Below are 23,957 nucleotides of genomic sequence, written 5' to 3' on the forward strand. Positions count from 1 at the left end.
TCCACCCTAAATATGATTGGCTCTGAGCATTTTAAAGGGATACTGTTGAGGCAGCTAGGCCCAATGGATGCTGCACAACTGGTGACCCACCTGAGTCCACAAAGGGTCCAATAAACCCCCTTTCTGAGAGCTGCTTTAGATTGCAAAAGAGAGGGGCTTGCTAAGCACCTTTCAGGCCACAAAACGTGGCTGATGTTCTTTGGGAAGGAAAATATGTTTGTTTTCTCTCCCAAATGTTTTGGTGAGCAGAATCCATTCTGTTTGGGATTGGTAAACTGAAAGCATCAAATCCCCTTAAAAAATGGCAATGGGCACTTCTGTTCAAAATAGGCTGGATTTCCTGGTTTATCCGGGATTGTCAACCAGCCAAGTTAATGTTACTCTAATTGCTGACCTCCTCCTCCTTCCTGTCTTTGTAAATAAGCTGGTTTTTGAGCAGTGTTGCATGTGAGGAGAGTAGAGGAAGCCCTGCTCATTCCTCATTTATTTTAGGGCATTCCTTTGGTGGTGGTGGTGCTGTTATATTGCTTTTATTTATTGCTTTCTACAAAAAAAAAAATGCTCTTTGCAAATAAATAAGCCAATTTGCAAATATATTGTTGCAAAAGCCGGGTGCCTGCCTGCCTCTCTGCTGAGCGATTGCAAAAGCCCATGGGTTCCTGGGCACACACACACAGGTTCCATGTCCCTTTGTAGAATGGAAGACACAGTGGAGAATGTTGTACTTCAAGAAATAGGGTTTATTCTTTTTTTAAAAAAATAAATTTTTATTAAGATTTTAAAGGTTACAAAGAGAGAAAAAAGGAAAGAAAACAGTACATATCAAAAAACAAAAAACATAAAAAAGAGATAAAAAACAAATCGAACCTTTAACTCGCTTACTTACATTCACTTATTTCCTTGACTTCCTCACGCCTCCCATTTTTGCATTCTAAATCAGTTAAATATTCCAGCAAATCCTTCCAACTTTGTTTTTATCCAGATAATTTATCTTAACATATTATAATTTTACCTTTTCTCTTTCACCAATTCATTTTTACTTAATCCTTTATATCCTTTCTGCTAAAACCACATAATTTCCCCCCCCCCAACAGCTTTCTAACATTCCTTAATTTTACAATATTTCTGAAGATAAACTTTAAATTTCTTCCACTCTTCTTCCACCAACTCTTCTCCTTGGTCTCGGATTCTGCCAGTCATCTCAGCCAGTTCCATATAGTCCATCAATAGGGTTTATTCGCCTATTTACACCTTCAGTCTGCATGGAGGGAGTCCAGAAGTTAAAGATGAGCCCCCAGCTGAGTTTTAAAAGGTTGAAGACAACTGCTATGAATGAACATAGTGTGGATTTGGACCAGGGAGAGTTGGATTCAAGTCCAACTCCGGCTGGGAACTATAGTGCAACCTTCAGGCTGCCTCCCTCCAAGATGGCTTTCAGCCCTCCTTTTTCTGCTTCTTCCTCCCAACGACCCTTGTTCAAAAACACACCCCAGGAATTCCTCTGCAGCTTATATTTCTCCCTTCCCACCCCATAGGCAATCCTAGAATTTATTAATTTCTAGGGTTTACCCTAAATCTATGACAGTATAAAGCACTGAACTGTTTGTGAGTCATTTAGAGCCAAACGCTTTGAATAAAACACACTAGAACAAATCTGAAAGTTGTTTGTCCGACAGAGAAAATGAAAAGGACGTATCCTACCATACCCCTGAAAGAACACAAGACCATCGGGTCAATGGATCAGGCCAATGGCCTGTCTACTTTGGCACCCTTTTCTCACAGTGGCCATGCGCCTCTGACCATTTACCTCCATGAATTTGTCTGATTTCTCTTGTGGGGCCACCCAAGTTGGTGGCTGTTGCAACATCTTTTGTGCTTGCGTGAAGAACTATTTCGTCTGCTCTGAATCTCCCAACATTCAGCTGCTTTGGACGTTTCCTGTACTAGTATTATGAGAAAGGGAGGAAAGCTTTCCCCCTATCCACATAACCTTGCATGCCTCTGTCATGTCGCCTCTTAATTTTTCTCAAAATGTTTCAACATTTCCTTGTTGTTAACTAGCAGAAAAAGGCTACAAATCATGCCGCAGTACGGACTAACAGTGCAAAGAAATAAAGAACCATTTATCCTCCCACAAAGTGCTTTCCGCCGTGCTCCAAGACATTTTGATTCTTTGCATTTGTGCTGGTGGGATCTGCTGCTACCTCTCTCTCGGCTGTGCCTCCCTCCCCTCATTCATCTTTTAAAATCTGCATTAATATTTATATGCTTTTTTTGGCTTTGTTTTCTAGTCTTCAAACCACTTCTTTAAAAAATACGGTACTTGGGAGCTCAGATAGATTTGCCTAGCTAGCAAAAACCCTGAAATATTGTGGGGGGGGGGTGGATATGTTATAATGGCTGTAACGGTAAGTTGAGACCCTCACATCTGTTTCTTAGGAGCTGGCTTGTGTACATGGTGCCTCCAACCTGAAAATGTAGGTTATGTTTACACCATGCATTTAAATCTCTACGATTCCACTTTAAACAGCATGGGCTTGAAGAATTCTGGGAGCTGTAGTTTGCTAAGGGTGCTGAGAGTTGTTAGGAGACCCCTATTCGCCTCACAGTTCCCAGAGTGGTTTTTACAGTCAACTCCTCCACAGGGAACTCTGGGAGTTGTAGTTCTGACAAGAGTCTCCTAAGATCTCTCAGTAGCCTTAACAAACCACAGTTCCCGGGATCCTTTCGGGGGGTGGGGGGCGGAAGGAAAGCCTTGCCTGTTTAAAGTGATATGATACTGCTTAAAATGTATTTTGCCAATGTGGACTATAGTCTGACCTGTTCTCACCTGCATAAGCCTGTCTTGCGGCCATACTGGACTGTGGCAGGATTTGAGGATGTAGAGAGATGGGTGTGAAATACTTAGGGGAGACAGATGTGATATGAACAAATGCTAATACTAATTCTATCAGGATCACTGTTTTTCCGTGAGCAAAGGGTTTCTGCTCTGGGATCTGTGTTATTTTCTGGACAAGCATTCTCTCTCACCGTAGGTTTTCCAGCGGAGGGTCTATTTATACAACCGTGGCAGGCATCCAAGCCAAACATATGGTGATTCAAAGGCTCTCTCGCTTTTTGGAGTCAACAGAACCTTGCTCTTTTATTTATATTTGATTCATACGTCCATATTTCTTCCTGTGCGAGGAGGACAGCTAACCTTGTTCAGATTATCACAACAGAAATATATCTCTCCCTGCCCCCAACTTTTCTGTTTTGTTAGAAAGGTCACCGACATGGTTTCTCATTTTAAACTTAGTGAATGCCGAATTATTAAATGGGTGTTTCCTCTAGCCTTTTGGTCCTTGAGGTACAGTTCTCCCTCAGGCCGGTACTTGGAATTATACTTTGCGCAGGAAGACAGCAGGCCAGCCAGCTGCAATAGTGAGCACATCGGTTGAGGACTAAGGGAGACACGGGTTCAAGTAAAGCTTGTTGTTTAGTCGTTTAGTTGTGTCTGACTCTTCATGACCCCATGGACCAGAGCACGCCAGGCACTCCTGTCTTCCACTGCCTCCCGCAGTTTGGTCAAACTCATGCTGGTAGCTTCGACAACACTATCCAACCATCTCGTCCTTTGTTGTCCCCTTCTCCTTGTGCCCTCCATCTTTCCCAACATCAGGGTCTTTTCCAGGGAGTCTTCTCTTCCCATGAGGTGGCCAAAGTATTGGAGCCTCAGCTTCAGGATCTGTCCTTCCAGTGAACACTCAGGGCTGATTTCCTTCAGAATGGATAGGTTTGATCTTCTTGCAGTCCATGGGACTCTCAAGAGTCTCCTCCAGCACCATAATTCAAAAGCATCAGTTCTTTGGCGATCAGCCTTCTTTATGGTCCAGCTCTCACTTCCATACATCACTACTGGGAAAATCATAGCTTTAAAGTTTACTGGGTGGCAAATTGGGTCACTTGCTTTCAGCGATACCTGCCTTACAGGCAGCGTTTTGAATTCACCAGGCGCATTTTGCACCCAGCTATTGGCCACTTGCGGTCAAGTAGAGATGCCCGCGCGCCAGGAGGGCGTCGGACATCTCCACCACCTGGTGGTGCATGCCTGGGGATCCTCGGATCCTGACTGTTTTCAGACAGTAGCAACACACCCTGTACAATTCTGTCTGTTGTGTTTTATCTGCACAATCAGAATGAATTTCAGGAACCCAAAAGTTGTATTGGAAAACATGACATTTGAGCCTTCTGGCTCAAAAATTGCCCCTAGGCATTCTGTTTTGGCGACTATAACTCTTGTATATCCGAATTTCTAACGCTGCTCACAGGGTTGTTTGTTGTTGTGAGAATAAAGTGGGCAAAGGCAAAACCTGTTTATATTGCCTCGGGCTCTTAAGAGGGAAAGCATAATAATAATAATAATAATAATAATAATAATAATAATAATGTATTTATTTATATCCCACCATCTCCAGCCGAAGCAGCTAACAACAGTAAAAATAACACAGTTTACATAAAATCACAATCAGTTAATTGAAATTCATTCTAAAATCAATTCAGAGTCAAATTAATGGCAACCATTGGGCTAGAGTTCTGTGAGGATTACAGAAGGAGAAAGGGGGTCAGACTGTGCCTTGGCCAAAGGCCTAGTGGAACAGCTCTGTCTTGCAGGCCCTGCGGAAAGATGTCAAGTCCCGCAGCGCCCTAGTCTCTTGTGACAGAGCGTTCCACCAGATCGGGGCCATGGCCGAAAAAGCCCTGGCTCTGGTTGAATAAAAATATAATATCTACCCATCCTGCGCAAGTGGTGTTTCCTATGTTGTGTCCTGTTTCGGAGCTTGATCTCACATCCCTGTTTTACGAATCCCAGGCTAGAGGCTTGCTTTGCTGCTAAATTTGGCCTGGTATGGTACAAGTTGAGGAAGGGTTGTGTCACATAGTAGAGCATGTGCTCTGCATGCAAAAAGTCCCGGGTTCAGTCCCTGGCATCTTGGGGTAGGACTGGGAACTGGCCCTTGTGTGAAACTCCAGAGAGCCAGTACGTCCTCATGGTCAGAATGAAAATAACAGCTGAAGTTTAAAGGCGCTACAAGATGACCACCATTTCATTCAGCTAGAAAAGCTTGTCAAGATATTAAAAAAATGCCTTCCTCTAAATGCCTCTCCATGTTTCTGGAGTGGCTGCCTGAAGCATCTTCTTGACAGAGATACTATTGCACAAAAGTGGGGGGCCACCACGCTGAAAGCCCTGCTCAGAGTTACTGTGGAGCAGCCTTCTGATATTTTGTGGACTGGAAGGAGAAGCTCTCCTGCAGACCGCAGTGACATACACCACGGAAAAAGCGTTCTCTCAAGAATTTACTTGCCCATTCAGGCAGGAATAGGGGGCAGGCATCCTCTCCACAGTTAATGCTGGGATCACCACTCCCCCCTAAAACCAGTCAGTCTGGGCTGAGGGATAGGACTGGGCTTGATCGACAGTGATGGCAACGCTTCTGGCATGTTTGTCAGCTGCAGCAGAGGCTGCCAGGGAAGCCACGTGCGTGCTTATTCCTGCCCTCGGTATGATATCACCACTGGCATATTGGCAGGGAGGGAGGGCTTCAGTGGCACAAGGATTTTTCGCAGCTCCAGGAGGCATGAAGTCATAGATACATCCAAGGCGCCTTCGTTTTTCAAGGCATTCTTCTCTTCTCATAGCACAAGCTACTGCAGGAGCAGGGAGTCTCAGGCTCTCCTAGCCTCTGCCTGCGGTGTAAGGTAAAGGTAAAGGGACCCCTGACCATTAGGTTCAGCCGTGACCAACTCTGGGGTTGCGGCGCTCATCTCACTTTATTGGCCGAGGGAGCTTCTGGGTCATGTGGCCAGCATGACTAAGCCGCTTCTGGCGAACCAGAGCAGCGCACGGAAACGCCGTTTACCTTCCCGCTGGAGTGGTACCTATTTATCTACTTGCACTTTGACGTGCTTTTGAACTGCTAGGTTGGCAGGAGCAGGGACTGAGCAACGGGAGCTCACCCCATTGTGGGGATTTGAACTGCCGACCTTCTGATCGGCAAGTCCTAGGCTCTGTGGTTTAACCCACAGTTCCACCCGCGTCCCTTCCCTGTGGTGTAGGATGGCCAGTTTTGTTGGCATCCATCTGTCGCAACAAACAATGGAGTGTGCATCCCAGGGTGAAGACTAAACTGCTGCATTAGCAGCACCAAGGTGACTTTCCTGGGGTGCAAGACTGGGCAGTGTGTATGGAGGTCCTGAGATGCCCAGATGACAAGACCCTCCTCTTCACCTCGCTGATGTGGTCCAAAGGAAAGCAGAGCAAGACGTTTGGCACCAGCTTGGCTGCAGGAGTTGATGGAAGGAGGTGTACAAGGCGCCATCCAAACATCTTCAGGACTCTACTTCAGATTGATTTTTTTTACTCCTGAGGCTTTTCTTCTGAAAATGTCCTGCAAGGCAGCAGAGGTTTAGGATCAGATTTTTATTTTTATTATTAATAATAGCAGAACACTGACACATGCCCTCTCCCTCATAGGTAGTATCATTATGTAGTACAATCTTCTGTGCGCCCACATTGGTCCTAAGTTTATAACTGAATAGGGGGGAAATGGTTTTGCGTAAGAATTGCTGGCAGCAACTTGATATTCCCGCCTTCCAGTGTGTCCAAAAATAAAACAGGCCAGCTCTCTGTTCAGTATTAAAAATGAAAGTGGAAGCCAGTCCTACGAAGCCCTCCCACATCTGCCCAGGAAGTTTCCCAAAATCTGCTTCTGTCCTGATTTTTAACAGTGCATTGCTAGGAATGTTCCTTTTGCTCAAATAGGTCTAGGCATGAAGGAAGCTGCCAATTCACTCCAGTCCACAACCTCTGAGTTTTAAGTTGCTCTTATTTCAGGAATTTTGGGCTAGTACATTGCCAGTTCGTTGTGACACTGCTTCCTTGAGATGGCTCCCCATCCCATCGCAAGGAGACTCACTAGTATAAGGAATGCCTTTTTATTGTTTTCCATTAACTGTAGTTGTTTCATCAGAACTGACAACCGTGGCTAGTCTATGGTTTAGGGAGGAAAGCCAGGGTCATAATCTTATGGTTTGAAACTGTGGCTAGTCCTAACTATAGTGTAGGGGAACAAGCTAGTTTCGACTGAAAGTAACCTTGGTTAGGTGAAAACTTTCAATTGCCTCATCTCAGTTGGGACAGGAGAAGAGGAGAGAATGTGAGCCTAAGGTTTGTACACGTAACACTAAACCAGGGCTGGACAACTTTTTTTCTGCCAGGGGCTACATTCCTTCAGGGCTTATCTCTTGAGGGCTGCATGCTGATTGGGGGTGTGGAAGACGTTCATGGCGGATCCAGCACCAGAGCAAATAAGGCCATTGCTCTCTCTTTCTTCCACCTTCTTTCCTCTCTGTCTTTGCCTGCCCGGGGAGAGTCTGGATGCTCTGGTCAGAGATGTGAACTGACCACTTGCAGAAGGCTTTTCAAATTAGACTGAGGACAACATTAAATTAGACCAAGGGGCTGCATCTGCAAGGTGCCCACCACGACCCCAGTATTACATTCCAGCCAAGCTGTTTCATTTCACCACCTCTCAGCCTTTGTTCCTTGAATGCAGAGTGTGCTAGAGGTTTGTCCTTTGCCTGCACCAAGCTGTGTTTCCACTGACAGGTCTGCCTACCGCGTATTCCTCCTGTCTCTTCATTTTTACATTAGAGCATCCTGAAGCAAGGAGTCCTGTCAGTCAACTGTGGATTGTTCTGCTGCTTTTTAAAATCATAGCATTGTAGAACTGGAAGGGACCCCAAGAGTCATCTAGTCTAACCCCCTACAATGCAGGGATCTCAGCTAAAGCACCCAGGGCGGATAGCCATCCAAACTATGCTTAAAAACCTCCAAGGAAGGAGAGTCTGCAACCTCCCGAGGGAGACCGTTCCGCTGCTAAACAGCTCTTATGGTCAGGCTTCCGGAGGCGGCGCGAAACAGCAATGGCGGTCCTCTTCGCGCTCTGAAGAGGGGCTCCGCAGGAAATGGTCGTCCGCTGCGGCATAGCGGTGACCCATTAAGAAAAACCACGGGCAGAGTGAGCTCGTGGCCGTGGGACTCGGCGGGCGCCAGAAGCCCCCCCAGAAATGGGAAAGGAACCCCGTAAGGGGCTCCAGAACGTGAAAAGGGGAGCGGCGCTGTGAGTTCATCGCTCTTTCTGCAGGAAGCAAAGCCGCGCGGCTGCTGCTGATGAGCGCCGACCTTTCTTCTTGGAACATCAGATTTGCAACTACAACCCGTGAGTAAGGGGACTTGAAAATTATCGGGACTAAAGTACCTTAATTCGGCTGAAAACGGGAAACGTAACCAGAAAGTCCGTCTCCCGACCGTGCTAAAGAGATCAAAGTAAAGTTTTGACAAGCGGGAAGCGTTTAGAAAGAACTTTAAAAAAGATTGGACCATTGTGCTGACAATTGAACTTTTGGCAGGGAAATTAAAAGAGACAATTTCGGAGTATTTATGTTGGTCTTTTGATTGGATTCTCCCTCTTCCCTTGGGATTTATAAATAACTGAGGAAACCAAATCTGCGGACTGCCAGGGTAAAGAAGAACTGTCAAACTGCTGAAACTGTATCTAACGTTACATCATAGAAGAAATAGGGAAACTGTTTCTTGCACCTTTTCTGAGACTTTGTATTAATTTGGGAAAAGCTCCATGCTAAAAGGAAACTAAAAGGCTCTTTAGATCTTTAGATTTTTCGGACTGCTGGGACCTCAAAGAAGGGAAAACCTCTTTCTTTCGGTTGAACTATATTGTACTCCCCCTAGAGGACTTTGGATTTATAATTGTCTGGGAACTACACTTTGTTTTGATCCTTTGCTGCCTTGTTGTTTACATTTTGGAACTGCCTTTCTCATGGGAATATACACAGTCTGACCTTGACATACAGACGGGATTGGAATGAGTGACACAGGGAAAACAAGATTGGCTAAAATAAAGGCAAAACAATTGGTACAAACAACCTTGACTTCTCAACCACGCAGATCATCTGTCCCAGCTGTTTTAGAAATACAAAAAGGGGCAGTTGAGCAGACATCTACAGGGGATATGGCTTCAGGAGGATCTGAAAAAGTTTTAAATCAGATCTTGGAACAACTGGCAATTTTAAACAAAAAGGCGGATGAATATTCGACTAAAATTGATCAAGCCACATCCTCTATAAATAAATTGACTGACCAGGTGGCCCAACATACACAAGCAATTGGGAATCTTCAGGAAGTAACGGCAGAGAATCGCAAACTGGCTGAGGAAGCCAAGCAAAAAGCAGAGGAAGCCAACTTGAAGGCCGAGGCAATAAAGGTGGAGGTGAAGTAGTTGCATAAATAGATTAGTGAGCAGCAGGCTTACTTGTCGATGACTGAACTGAGAAACCGGGAAAGTAATCTTAGACTTAGAGCTATTCCAGAACTTGAACAGGAAGATTTGATTGGTTATTTGACATTAGAATTTTCAAAGTTCTGGGGTATTGAAGAGGACAAGGATTTTAAAATTGTAACTGCTTTCAGATTGGGAAGAGTGACGAGGAAGGACAGACCCAGAGACTGTTTGATCATTTTAAGATCTAAGCAAGAGAGAGATAAAATATTAGGCCTTCACTTTGGAAAATCGCTTGACATTCAGGGCAGCAGAGCAGAAATTTACAGAGACATACCGAAACAGCTTTTGGATCTCAGAGCTACGTATACAGAACTTGCAAAATTATTGAGAGGTAATTCAATTCCTTATAGGTGGGAGTTCCCTCAAGGGATATCTTTTAACTTCAAAGGAAAGAAAGTTAAAATCAAAACAGCAGAAGACCAACAAAAGTTTTTAAACAACCACGAAGAGGATCTACAGAAAGGAACAATAGGAGCCTGGCCACCACCACCACCTGCACCTACACTGTTACCTACACCCTCGGGACCAGAGGACCAAAAGAAAGGGACGCCACCACAGGACCAATAGACTGATCCAGGATGTCTCTGCAGCTTCTTAGTTGGAATATAAATGGCGGAAATTCCCCAGAGAAAAGAAGAAGAATCTTTCATATATTGAAAAAAGAATAATTGGACATTATTTGTTTGCAGGAAACACATGTGACTAGGCTCCATAGAAAAGTGTTAATTAATAAAAGACTAGGCCAAGAATTTATTTCATCGGATAAAGTCAAGAAAAGAGGAGTGGTGATTTATGCAAAGGAGAGCCTGTCACCAAAACTTTTATTTAAAGATGAGCAAGGAAGAATTTTGGCTATTGAAATACAGGCCCAAGGAGAAAAATTCTTGTTATTAGGAATTTATGCACCGAACGAGGGGAAATCAGAATTTTATAGGAAACTGCATGAGACAATTCTGGACTATCTGGACTATACTAACATCATTATGATGGGAGATATGAACGGAGTGGTCTCCACAAATATGGATAAGTCGCAAGACCAAAATTTAACAAAAGATGGTAGACTACCCAAAACTTTTTTTGAACTAACTGACAATATGGACTTGATCGATACATGGAGGACAAAGAACCCCTTAGGTAGAGAAGGAACTTTCTTTTCTGAGGCTCATTTGTCATGGACAAGAATAGACCAAATATGGATATCTAGAAGGCTGGCACCTATGATCAGAAAAGTGGAAATCTGCCCAAAAACCTGCTCTGACCATAACGCTATGAAAATGGAACTAAGACTTACTCCAATCGGCTCCTTTAGATGGAAAATGAATGACACCCTATTAAGAGATCAGGAGATTGTGAAGAAGGCCCAAAAAACTTTGAAAGATTATTTTGAAATGAATCTGAATACCACGGTGGAAAGGAGAACAATCTGGGACGCAAGCAAAGCAGTTATGAGAGGGTTTCTGATACAACAGAACACGATAAAGAAAAGATTTTGGAATGGGAAAAAAAATAAGATTTTAGAGAAGATAAGAGATGGAGAGAAAAAGTTGAGATCCAAACCAAAATCGAAGGAGATCTTGAGAGAAATTAAATTTTACCAAGCACAGTATGTGAAATTGATAAACCAAGAAGTCGAGTGGAAAATTAAACAAATGAAACAAAGATCATTTGAATCAGCTAACAAGTGTGGGAAACTACTAGCATGGCAGTTGAAAAAGAGACAAAAATTGAATACAGTTGCTAACTTAGAGATTGAAGGGAAAGATATCCAGAAACCCGAAGAAATTAGGAAGTGCTTCCAGAGATATTTCAAAAAGCTTTACACTGAAGGGCCACAAGAAGAGACTGAGATAGAACAATTTTTGAAAACAAATGGATTACCAAAACTCGCTCAGGAAAGAGAACAATCCTGAATCATAAAATAAAACAACAAGAAATAGAGGGTGCCATTCAGAATATGCAATTAGGCAAATCTCCAGGTCCAGATGGACTTACCTCCAAGTATTATAAGATATTGAAAGACTTTTTGACACAACCATTAATGGAGATATGCAATCAGATTTTGGAGGGGAAGAAGGCACCGGAATCGTGGAAAGAAGCTTTCATCACATTGATCCCTAAAGTGGAAACTGAAAAGACTCAACTTAAGAACTACCGTCCCATCTCACTCCTAAATGTGGATTACAAAATTTTTGCAGACATTTTGGCAAGTAGATTTTAAAAAGTATTAAACGAAGTAATTCACAAGGATCAGGCAGGCTTTCTCCCAGGAAGACATTTGTATGACAACACTAGGAATATTATTGACATTTTGGAACTTTTGCAAACCAACATCAATACAAAATCAGGTACACCTTTCCTAAGAAACCAGAGGCCTTCCTCCTGGGCATTGTGGACCAAAAGGTGTTAAAGAAGGATAGAACTCTTTTTATGTATGCAACCACAGCAGCAAGAATACTCATTGCAAAATATTGGAAGATACAAGACCTTCCCACGCTGGAAGAGTGGCAGACGCAGTTGATGGACTATATGGAACTGGCCGAAATGACGGGCAGAATCCGAGATTTGGGAGAAGAAACAACGGAAGAGGACTGGAAAAAATTTAAGGACTATTTACAAAAACATTATAAGTTGTATGAATGTTAAGAATCTGCACGATTTGGAAACTCTAGCTCCTGCAACTAGATTGGGAAAATAGAAGATTAAATTATAAGTAAGAAAAAGTTGAAATTTAAAGTTAATTTATGTATTACTTTAAGGTATAAATAATTGACAAAAAGTACTTCAAATTTAGAAGTAAAATATTTTGAAAGATATAAATAAAATACGAAACAAGGTAATAATTTGCTGATATGTTTATTGTAAAGAATGCAGGGTGAGGGAGATGTGGGGAAGTCCAGTTAGCAACGTAAAAATGCATTTTGAAAGTTGGATTGTTTTTCCTTTTCTTCTTTTTTGTTTGTTCTTTTTTTGTAAATTGAAAATGTAATAAAAATTTTATAAAAATAAATAAATAAATAAACAGCTCTTATGGTCAGAAGTGGATGAAATCATGTTTCTGTCTGAAGGCATTTTAAAAGCCTATCATAAAGGTAAAGGGACCCCTGACCATTAGGTCCAGTCACAGATGACTCTGGGGTTGTGGTGCTCATCTTGCTTAACTGGCCGAGGGAGCCAGCATACAGCTTCCGGGTCATGTGGCCAGCATGACTAAGCCGCTTCTGGCGAACCAGAGCAGCACACAGAAACGCTGTTTACCTTCCCGCCGGAGCGGTACCTATTTATCTACTTGCACTTTGATGTGCTTTTGAACTGCTAGGTTGGCAGGAGCAGAGACCGAGCAACGGGAGCAGGGAGGAGCAGGGACCGAGCAACGGGAGCTCACCCCGTCGCGGGGATTCGAACCGCCGACCTTCTGATCGGCAAGCCCTAGGCTCTGTAGTTTAACCAAAAGCACCACCTGCTTCCCTCTAAGCCTATCATGGGACTGAGTAAATGGAAGCAAAGTGGTACATTTCTCAAGGCACCAGGAATTTAGATCTGAAGCAATCACTTATAAAAACACACACACTGTGAGCTGGGCATCTCCCACAATAGGGAGGACTGTAAATTTATTATCTTTTGTGTGTGTTGGGTGAAGGTCGGATTTCTTTGGCTCTCATTCACTTTTCCCCCAGTGTGTGTGCTTGTGTGTGTACATATATGCACAACATAAAATTTCATCATCTAGCTGAGCAGACCTATTGCAGTCACATGCACGAACCTTACACATACATTTGGAAGTCACCAAGGTTGCGCACGATTGATGAGGGTGCATTTGCAGAAGAAAGGGTGGTCATGGTTTAGGACTGAAAAAATAAACTCTGTTGCATTTGGAACTTGCAGGGGTACACTGTGGTAGCTAAGATACAGATAGAGCCAGAACAATGGTGCTCGGTGTGTCAGGCAACATCACTTTCTTAGTTGCATTTTAATCTTCTGTGGGCTCAGCGACTTTTGCTTCCAACCCGCTACAATAATTGCTGAGCAAGAAAAGAACTTTGCAAAGCGAAAGATTTAATGAGGGGCGGTGGTTGGGGGGGGGGGAGATGCAGAAGAAAAGCAGCGCCCCTGAGGGTAGATACGATAGACGGCCCCAAATTACCCAGGAGACACCATCAACCTTTCAAATCTTTTGCATCCCTTGCAAAACAGCACCGCAAATCTTTGAATCCAGATCTGTTTCCTGCATATTCCAGCAATGGGATTTCCAGACCTGGAGGTTAGCCAGCTGTTAGAAATGAATAGGACCCAGAAGAATAGCTTTAGCTGCTTTACGATTCAAAAAGAAGGCGTAGCCTTGATCCAGATAATCTGAGAAAATCTTGAAAAACAGAAGCAAGCGTGTGTGTTAAGGCTGCAGGGTGATTCACAAGTTGATGTGCCTATCTACTAACTTTCTTTTCTGTCCCCCCCCCCCCTTCCCCAAATTTCCCCCCAGTTTGGCAACCGGAATGCGCAGTGATCCCAGGGCTTGAGAAAATGGAATCTCCTCAAATACCGCCAGGTGACGCAGAGCAGTCTTCCACAGACTTCGACGATCTCCAGTATTCACTGCAAGGTAAGTTCTTCCGTGTGAGGTTCGGTAAGGGGAAGATCTGTAGCCGTAGTTTCATCAGGACACAAGAGCATCTCTGTTGGATCGGGCTGATGGTCCGTCTCCTGCAAGCACCCTGCTTCGTTCAGGAGCCAGCCAGGTACCTCCAGAAATCACACAAGCAGAGAAACCTGCTTTGTGTGAAGGTGGTTCCAGGTTCAATCCTGGCAACACCAAGTAGGACTGGGAGAGATCCTTGTCTTGAGTTCTGCAGAGGTTGCTGCCAGTCTGTGTAGACTGTTCAGAGCTAGATAGGGCAATAAGGCCAAGGATGTGTGGACACTGTACCTTTTCAGTGCATTTGAAGCACATTATTTCCCTCAAATCCTGCCAACCTAGCAGTTCGAAAGCACGTCAAAGTGCAAGTAGATAAATAGGTACTGCTCCAGCGGGAAGGTAAATGGCGTTTCAGTGCACTGCTCTGGTTCGCCAGAAGCAGCTTAATCATGCTGGCCACATGACCCGGAAGCTGTACGCCGGCTCCCTCGGCCAATAAAGTGAGATGAGCGCTGTAACCCCAGAGTCGGTCACGACTGGACCTAATGGTCAGTGGTCCCTTTTCCTTTACCTTTTATTTCCCTCAAAGAATTCTGGGGACTGTAGTTTAAGGATTGCTGGGAATTGTAACTCTATGATGAGCCAGCTACAGTTCCCAGAATTCTTCGAGGGAAATAATGTACATTGAATGTGCTTGAAAGTCATAGTTTATATGCAGCCTGGTTAGTTATATGGCATCTTCCTATGCAATCCAGATACTTACTGTTTCAGGCTCTTCATTTATCATCTTTCAGGGAATGTTTCTATGGGGCATTTCCCCCTCTGTAGAGAATATCTGTGCTTTTTTTAAAAAAATACAAAACAAATCCCTTTGAAATCTCTTTAGAGTGCCATTAGGACTAAGAGCAGAACCAATTTCAAACCCCCACTCAGCTTTGAAGCTCACTGGTGTGATTTTGGATTAGGCACATTCTTTCAGCCTGGCCTACTTGACAGGGTTGTTGTGAGGCTAAAGTGTCTGAGTGAGAAGGGGGTAAAGAACCAGTCACACTGCCCTGGGCTCCTTGGGGGGAAGGGTGGAATCAAAAGAGGATAAGTAAAAACTTGACTCGTAGAATCAGCGTAATTCAGTACTTGAGTGAACGAACCATGAGTAGAAAAGTCCCTGGTTCAGAATCTCACTGAATTCACTGGGTTGGCCCTTTTGACACAACCGTTGAATGTTGGTATAGCTCAGTTGGTTAGAGTGTGATGCTGATAATACCAAGGTTGCAAGTTTGATACCCATATGGGGCAGCAGCATATTCTTGCATTGCAAGGGGTTGGACTAGATGATCCACAGGGTCCCTTTCAACTCTGCAATTCTATGATTTTATGTCTCATCCTGAGCCATCCATCTGCACAATAAAGGTAATAATAGATCAGGTGGCTGTTAAAAATCCAAGAGCTGTCCAGGGCGTTATTGATGGTCAGCTGGCAATGCTAACATAGACATCTGCTTGGTTTCATTCCCCTTGGCCCGCCAGCTCCGGTAACAATTGCTTGAGAGATTTTTCAAGCATGCTTGTAAAACACAGAGGTCTCCCAGAGCTCATGACTGTTGAATTTTGGAGGACCAGATTTTATCACTGCTCCTTCATGTTTTCCTTTGCAAGATTCCATTGTTGCTGTAAGCCACTGTTAAGGGAACGGCTTTGCTCAGGCCATGTTGAAACCTCAGTCACTGTTGCTCCTTGCTACCAATCAAAACAAGCTCTTGTCTGCCAACCCATCTTCCCAAACACTCTTTCTCGCTCTCTCTCTTTTACCTCGTTGGAACGAAAAACCCCAGCACCCTCTTTGCCTGGAGGGGCATGCCTCATGTTTGGCTCAGAAAAAGGCAGTGGAAATTTTGATGCGCTGGAATGTTTGTGATTTAATTCTGAAGTTGCAGAACCTTAGTGTTCTCCCAGCCTTGGGATTCTTGGGTAGAGCCAACAAGATGCAAAGAGCAGTCCTGGGAACTGTGTGTCTCGGATTTCTTCCCTGCAGCAATGGTGGCGGGAAGAGGTACCCCAAAACAGAAAAGACAAGTGTCTATGCACTTCCATGCCGATCCTACCCATGGGGCTTGGGATGGGAGCTGGGTTGAAGCTGAAGCTTCATGCGCATGTATATATACCAGCTGCACTGGTGCTATACCAGCTGCACTGGCTCGCGGTGGAGTACAGGATCAGGTTTAAGGTGCTGGTTTTAACCTTTAAAGCCCTATACATCCTAGGACCCTCGTACATACGGGGCCGCCTCTCCTGGTATGTCCCACAGAGGAACTTACGGTCTTCAAACAAAAACATCTTGGAGGTCCCGGGCCACAGAGAGGTTAGGCTGGCCTCAACCAGAGCCAGGCCTTTTTCGGCTGTGGCCCCGATCTGGTGGAACGCTCTGTCACAAGAGACTAGGGCCCTGCGGGACTTGACATCTTTCCGCAGGGCCTGCAAGACAGAGCTGTTCCACCAGTCCTTTGGCCAGGCAGGTCACAGCCTGACCCCCTCCTTTGATAATCCTCACAGAACTCTACCCCAATGGTTGCCATTAATCAGATTTGAATTAATTTTATAATGAAATGATTTTAGAATGTTGTATCATTTTACTGTTGTTAGCCGCTCTGAGCCTGGCTTTGGCTGTGGAGGGCGCGATATAAATAAAATTTTATTATTATTATTATTATTGAACATTAACTGAGCAACAATAACCATTTCTCCCCAAAGTTGTATGAACAGAAGAAACTGTTTTATATCGTTAGTCCGCTAGGCTGCATAATCCAGAACTATGATGGGCAGCAGCTACACACATAGATAGATATCTCATAGAATATAGGGTTGGAAGGGACATTAAGGATCATGTGGGCCAACCCCTGCAATGAAGGAATTTGCAGCTGTCCCTTACAGAGATCGAACCTGCAGCCTGGCTCCCCTTAATCCAAAGAGCATTTCCGTTAGGAAGCATTTCAGACTACAGTCGTACCTTGGAAGTCAAACGAAATTCCTTCTGGAAGTCTGTTCGACTTCCAAAACATTCAGACACCAAATCACGGCTTCTGATTGGCTGCAGGAAGCCAAACCTCCGTCGGACGTTCGGCTTCCAAAAATAGTTCGCAAACCGGAACAGTCACTTCTGGGTTTGCGGCGTTCGGGAGCCAAAACTTTCGGGAACTAAGCTGTTTGAAAACCAAGGTATGACTGTATTTATTATTATGTTTGTATCCTACTTTTCTTCCAAGGTGGCATATGTGGCTCTTTCCCTCCCATTTTATCCTAACAAACGCTGTGTGAGGTAGGGCTTAGAGACTGGCTGGTCCAAGGTCACCCCAGCAAGCTTTGTGCCTGAGTGGGGATTTGAACCCTGGTCTTAGGACATGGGTGGCGCTGTGGTCTAAACCAAAGAGCCTAGGGCTTGCCAATCAGAAGGTCGGCAGTTCGAATCCCCACGACAGGGTGAGCTCCCGTTGCTCGGTCCCTGCTCCTGCCCACCTAGCAGTTCGAAAGCACGTCAAAGTGCAAGTAGATAAATAGGTACCGCTCCGGCAGAAAAGTAAATGGCGTTTCCGTGCACTGCTCTGGGTCGCCAGAAGCGCCTTAGTCATGCTGGCCACATGACCCAGAAGCTGTCTGTGGACAAACGCCGTCTCCCTCAGCCTATAGAGCGAGATGAGTACCGCAACCCCAGAGTCATCCGCGACTGGACCTAACAATCAGGGGTACCTTTACCTTTACCTCCCAAAGTCTTAGTCCAATGTCCTAACCACTGAAGCACGCTTTGCTCATCTAGCACCTATATTTTAAGCCTTGATTGGCATCCTGAGAAAAATCTGAGACATAAGATAATGTTCTACTGCTTGGGGAATACCATGGAGGACCAGTGTACTTTATCCATGGGTTTTTATTACAATATTGTTGATTGACGGAGTTTGATGATCCGTCTGTTTTTGAAAGGGTGGGAGTAGGCCGGTTTTTATTCTCCCTGGCGTTGATTTTCTTTAAACACTTAAAACATCCAACACACTCATGTTCATCTAAGCCAAGGCCAAACATCAAACTCTTTGGCCATGATGATAGCTCAAATCCTTGCACAAATAACAGCAATCCCTGAACCTGTTTGCTCTGGTGTAACAGCTCCGCCGTTGTTTAAATACCAGATTCTCCTTTCCTTTTCAAGAAAGGGAAATAGTTTCAGGTGTGGCTCCTTTGCCAACAAAGAGCACCGCACCCTTCTCTTTCAACAGAAATAGAGAGATAAGACTCAGGGATGGAGAAACAGGTAACAAATTCCATAGTGAGTCACAGCATGTTTCTGAATTCTCCTGGGCTGCTATGCAGCCAGCTTGAAGAATGCAAAAAAAAAATACCGAACGGAGCTGATTCTGTGGCCTCGTCCTCTTGCAAATCAACGCAGCAACGGAAAATCCCTGCAGGTAGAAAAGTAGGTGGTTCGCTTGCAACCCTGGCAGGCTAGGTTTCTAGGTGAAAGGATTTGCTGGAGGGTGGGATTCTCATCATGTGGCTAAAGTGGGTACACAGGCACAGTTTGACTTCCCCAGCGATGGCTACTCCTAAGTGAATGAGGCAGAGTCTGGATTTGCTCTCACCTCGAGGGCCTCATTGCCTCCTGAGAAACTTTCTGGGGGCCGCTTGCCGAGGGCGGGCAGGGCCTGAGGCACAAGTGGGCATAGCAATGGGTGCAAATTTGACATTTGCACAGCATGTTAGTTTCTGCATCTCCCCTCTCCCGCAATCTTCCATCTCTGCAAACAAGAGGTATTATCACAGTTCAAAGACACAGGGCAAGGGCATCTGCTTTCCACGCAGAAGGTCTCAGGTTCAAATTCCAGCATCTCCAGGTAGGGCTGGGAAAGACTGCTGCCTAAAACTCTGGAGAACTGCTTCTGGTCAGTGTAGGCAACACTGAGCTAGATGGGCTAATGGTCTGGCTCATAAGGCAGCTTCCTATGTTCCTATATCAGCCAGGCAAGAACAGTCGAGGAAGGTGGCAAGGAGAGTTGTGGAGGCTTGAGAATACAATGGTACCTCAGGTTACATACGCTTCAGGTTACAGACTCCGCTAACCCATAAATAGTGCTTCAGGTTAAGAACTTTGCTTCAGGATGAGAACAGAAATCATGCTTTGGTGGCGCGGTGGCAGCAGGAGGCCCCATTAGCTAAAGTGGTGCTTCAGGTTAAGAACAGTTTCAGGTTAAGAGTGGACCTCCGGAACGAATTAAGTACTTAACCTGAGGTACCACTGTAGTCCAAAGTCCATAGAGAAGCTGAGAAGGCTTGAGGCTTCTCCCCGCCGCTCTAGATTATATAGAATCATAGCATCGCACAGTTTGAAGGGACCACTCGGGTCATGTAGTCCAACCTCTTGGAATACAGGAATCTTTTTTGCCCAGAGGGCAGGACTCGAACCCATGACCCTGAAATGGAGAGTCTAACGCACTACCTCCTGGTAGTTTTTTTCTGGCTTCCAGCACGGGGTGGTGGTGAGGAACCTTTCTTGGTTTCGGGCTGCATTCTCTCATGCCTGATAGTTCAGTCGGTAGAGCATGAGATGCCGACTCTCAGGGTTGTGGGTTCGAGCCCTGCGTTCTGCAAAACGTTTCTGCATTGCAGGGGGCTGGACTAGATGACTCTCGTGGTCCCATCCGACTCTGCGATTCTAGGCCTTCTGGGGCTGCATGCCGTTGGTGGGCGGGGCCAGCAGCAAAAGTGGGTGGAGCAAAGCAGACATTACACTTTCCCTTGCATGGCAGGGCCTGGGTTTCTCAGCCTTGCTTCTCAGGCTAGATGGAACAGAAGCATACCCAGAAAGCTGCCTTATGTTGAACCAGACCGTTGGCTTGTCCAGATCACTAATGTCTGTGCCAGGTGTGGGGACCCATTGGCCCTCCAGAGTAGGGTTACCAGATGTCCCCGGTTTCCGGGGACAGTCCCCAGATTTGCAAATCTGTCCCCAGGAAACATGCAACACATCATATGGGGACTTCCAGAGAGGAAAAATGGCGGGCGCCATGGCAGCGAGCAGCTCCTGAAGCCAGCCAGAGCCAACTGCGCAACCAGGCTGGCTCCGGGCTGCTGACTGCCGCTGCCGCCACCACTGCCAAAGGGAAACTGGGGACATCTGGCGGTACAGATCTCCTGCCCCCTTTGTTTTGACTGATCGGGGGAGGCTCGGGAGTCGCGGGCGGCCAGCCGTTGCCCAGTTTTTTTAAAAAAACTCTGCGCATTTATGTTTCACAGGGTGCGAAAGAAGGGCTTTGCACCTTGCTTGGCAGAGAAACTGTGTGCCTTGCACCCCTCCTCAGCAACAGCCACCCGCCCGCGACTCCCGAGGGCCCCCCCGATCTGTCAAAACAAAGGGAGAAGGGGGCAGGAGTTTGGGGAAGGCTCAGGAGTCACGGGCGGGTGGTGCGCCATTGCCCAGTTTTTTAAAAACTCTGCACATTTATGTTTCACAGGGTGTGAAAGAAGGGCTTTGCACCTTTATACAATATGCGTGTGTGCTTGGGCCCACGGTCGTTTGCTTCACCATCCCCACTACTGACTCCCTGTTGCTACTCAGTTGTTGTTTTTTAAAAAAGTGTCCCCGGATTCACTGAAAAAAATCTGGAAACCATACTCCGGATGTTGCTGAACTGCAACTCCCATCTCCCTTTGCCATTGCCCAGGCTTGGGCTGATGGGAATTGTAGTTCAGCAGCTGGAGGGCCAACGGTTCACCACTCCTAGTCTACACTGAGTGGCAGGGGCTCTCTAGAGTCCCAGGTAATAGTCTTTCCCCACCCTCTAGCTCATAGCTGTCAACCGTCCCTTATTTGGTGGGAAAGTCCCTTATCCCAGCGCTGTGTCCCGCTGCTGTCCCTTATTGATGATGTCCCTTAAATTTCCCGGGTTTCAAAGGAAGCAGCTCCTCTCCCTCCCTCCCTGCCAGCCAGGGAGGAGGTAGGCTCCAACTGTGTTGCTTGACTGCGTTGCTCACCCAATAAGGAGTCTAAGAACGACTGGGGGGGTGGAGCTTGCATGCCTTGTGCCAATGAAATCGGCTGCGTTGCCTGGGGACTCGCCTTTGCTCAGCGCTTCCCAGCGGAGAGGTGACAGTGGTTTTCCTTGCTGCATCCCCTTTGCTGGGTTGCTGCGCTGTGGGAACCACGGCTTGAGGCTTCGTTTGGCTGCTGGCTGGGCTTTCTGCCTTTGGCTCAGAGGGGCTCAGAAGTTGAACATACCTGTGCTCTGAAAATCCCTTATTTTGGCTGCTAATCCCTTATTTTTGAGGCTGCTGGTCCCTTATTTTCAAATCTGTAAGTTGACAGCTATGCTCTAGCTGGATAATCCCTCTTCCCAGGGAACTCTGGGAATTTTAGCCCTACGGGTGCAGGCAGGGCCTTCGAATCCAAGCTGTTGGATTTTTGCTGTCCTGCAAGAGTTCTCCAGAGGAGTGAGTGGCTGTGGGATTGTGGAGACTGATAAGCTGTCCATCAAACACCTCCCTCCCTCCTGTTCCTATGGCTACTAAGCCTTGGCATGCCAGAGGAGGGGGGGTGAGGTGGGAGGGGGGCAGCAGGTGTGAGCAAGCCTGTGCAGGATTTACTGATCCAATTTGCACACTATTGCCAGTGCGTAATTCCCCCTTCTTAACCTATTTAATTCTCATGATCGGGTGCCAATTCTGACAGGCATTGAGAGAAGTTAGCTAGCGAAGCAGGCACTACTATTCTCCATCCCTGAAGGGGGAATGACAACACAGCAGCAGAAAACGAAACGCGTGTTGGAAAAGTTGAAATCAAATCATTGTTTTCAAAGGTGGGTGCCCCTAGGTGAAAAAGCGGAATAATTTTATTTTATTTTATTTTTTAGTTGAGGTTACATCACACTGTTGATCTTGCGGTGTTGTCAGATTGGCCCGGCTCCAGAAATAACAAGATCACAAAACATTACTTCCATTCCGTCAGTTTTTATAGGGCATAATTGCAAATCTTCGTGCGGCAGATTAGGATGGATGTTGTTCTGTGGCCTTCTTCTCTCGCCTCCTTAGCAGGGAAGGGTTATGCAGTGCTAGAAGCCCACACGATACAGGAAAAAGTCCCAAATTCATTTTAGCAGCAGTGATGGCTTTAAGAACTTCCAGAATGTCAATATTTTGCCAGAGGGATTCCTATGCATATCAGAACTGTAGGTTGGTGCAGTTAAATGGAAATTGAGCCACTCTGGTGCCCTAACACACCTACAGTGGTACCTCAGGTTAAGTACTTAATTTGTTCCGGCGGTCCGTTCTTAACCTGAAACTGTTCTTAACCTGAAGCACCACTTTAGCTAATGGGGCCTCCTGCTGCCGCCGTGCCGCCAGAGCACAATTTCTTTTCTCACCCTGAAGCAAAGTTCTTAACCCAAGGTACTATTTCTGGATTAGCGGAGTCTGTAACCTGAAGCATATGTAACCTGAAGTGTATGTAACCCGAGGTACCGCTGTATTTTTTTAAAAAAAGGTGTTCTTGGTATTTGAAAAGTGATGGGTTGATGCACTGAAATGCGTGAGATGAACTAATGAATAATGGGAATACCCTGTAAACACCTTGCAATCAAAAACAGGGATGAATACTCATTGCCCTATAACTGCCCCCAAAACAAATCAGAATAAACACTCAATAAAAACTAGACATTGTGTAGCTACTGCATAAGCTGGGATAGTTCAGTATGGGAAAACCTTGAATGTCCTCGGCCCTTTATACCTGAAGGAGCGTCTCCAGCTCCATCGTCCAGCCCGGACACTGAGGTCCAGCACCAAGGGAAGAAGAAGAACGCCATCTTTCCTTAATTTCGCTTTTTAAATGGACAGGTGCCCAGCCTGATCTCTTGTGCTTTGCCTCTGATCCTGAGCTGGAGCACAGGGAGAGCTGCATGAAGCTGAGACGGAATGTATTTGTTTTAGGTTGGTTACATCGTGAAAACAACTAGGGCAAGATAAATCCAAGGTCATTTCCAGCCTTATTAAAATCGCCTGACACAAAGGGTCCATTCATCTGTCCTTTAGTCATAAAAAAGTCCTTTTTAATGAATCACATGATGGGAGGATCTGTGCTTTTGTAGAAAACTATTAAGCCCTGGAGTAGTTGCAGAATGGAATAGAGTAATATAACCGTGCCGAAAATGAATTGTGGTGCGGGAGCAGCTGCAGTGATTATTTAAATGGCATCAAATGCCCTAGATAGATAAAAATTGATTGCTGGATGGTACCAATTCTCCCTGCCTGCTGAGTCAGCTGTTTGAACTGACGAGCAATTTCGGTGATTGACTTAGGCTGCAATCCTTTGCATGCTTACTTAGGAGGAGGAAGTCTCCTTATACTTGCTAGGATTTCCTTCTGAGTATTCATACCTAGGATTGTACCATTAGTTGTACTTGTAATAGTATAACCATGTTCCTTGCTTTCTACCTGGATACATTATAATTTATAACTTACTAAGATCTAGGAGAGAGCAGGGAAGAAAACCCAGAATAATCAACATTGCCTGTTAAGTTAGTAGGTAGCTGTGTTGGTCTGTCGTAGTCGAAACAAAATAAAAACATTCCTTCCAGTAGCACCTTAAAGGTAAAGGTAAAGGGACCTCTGACCATTAGGTCCAGTCGTGGTCGACTCTGGGGTTGCTGTGCTCATCTCGCTTTATTGGCCAAGGGAGCCGGCATACAGCTTCCGGGTCATGTGGCCAGCATGACTAAGCTGCTTCTAGTGAACCAGAGCAGCGCATGGAAACGCCGTTTACCTTCCCACCGGAGCGGTACGTATTTATCTACTTGCACTTTGACATGGTTTTGAACTGCTAGGTTGGCAGGAGCAGGGACCGAGCAACGGGGATTTGAACTGCCGACCTTCTGATCGGCAAGTCCTAGGCTC

General features: G+C 45.5%; 1 protein-coding gene across 6 annotated transcripts in view; it reads left to right on the plus strand.

Moving 5' to 3' along the window:
- Positions 1-23,957, plus strand: part of SYNE2 (spectrin repeat containing nuclear envelope protein 2) — a 269,050-nt gene that overhangs the window by 9,059 nt on the left and 236,034 nt on the right. For 5 of the 6 annotated variants that reach the window (XM_079978464.1, XM_079978461.1, XM_079978466.1 and 2 more), the window contains exons 1-2: positions 13,521-13,662; positions 13,882-14,001. In XM_079978464.1, the coding sequence (XP_079834590.1) occupies positions 13,923-14,001 (79 nt within the window). In that variant the 5' untranslated portion in view covers positions 13,521-13,662; positions 13,882-13,922. Of the gene's footprint in view, positions 1-13,520; positions 13,663-13,881; positions 14,002-23,957 lie in introns of those variants that run through there. The other variant, XM_079978462.1, reaches the window with a different exon arrangement.

Source organism: Podarcis cretensis, assembly GCF_951804945.1.
Source record: "Podarcis cretensis genome assembly, chromosome: 1".
In the NCBI taxonomy this organism is placed as follows: domain Eukaryota; kingdom Metazoa; phylum Chordata; class Lepidosauria; order Squamata; family Lacertidae; genus Podarcis; species Podarcis cretensis.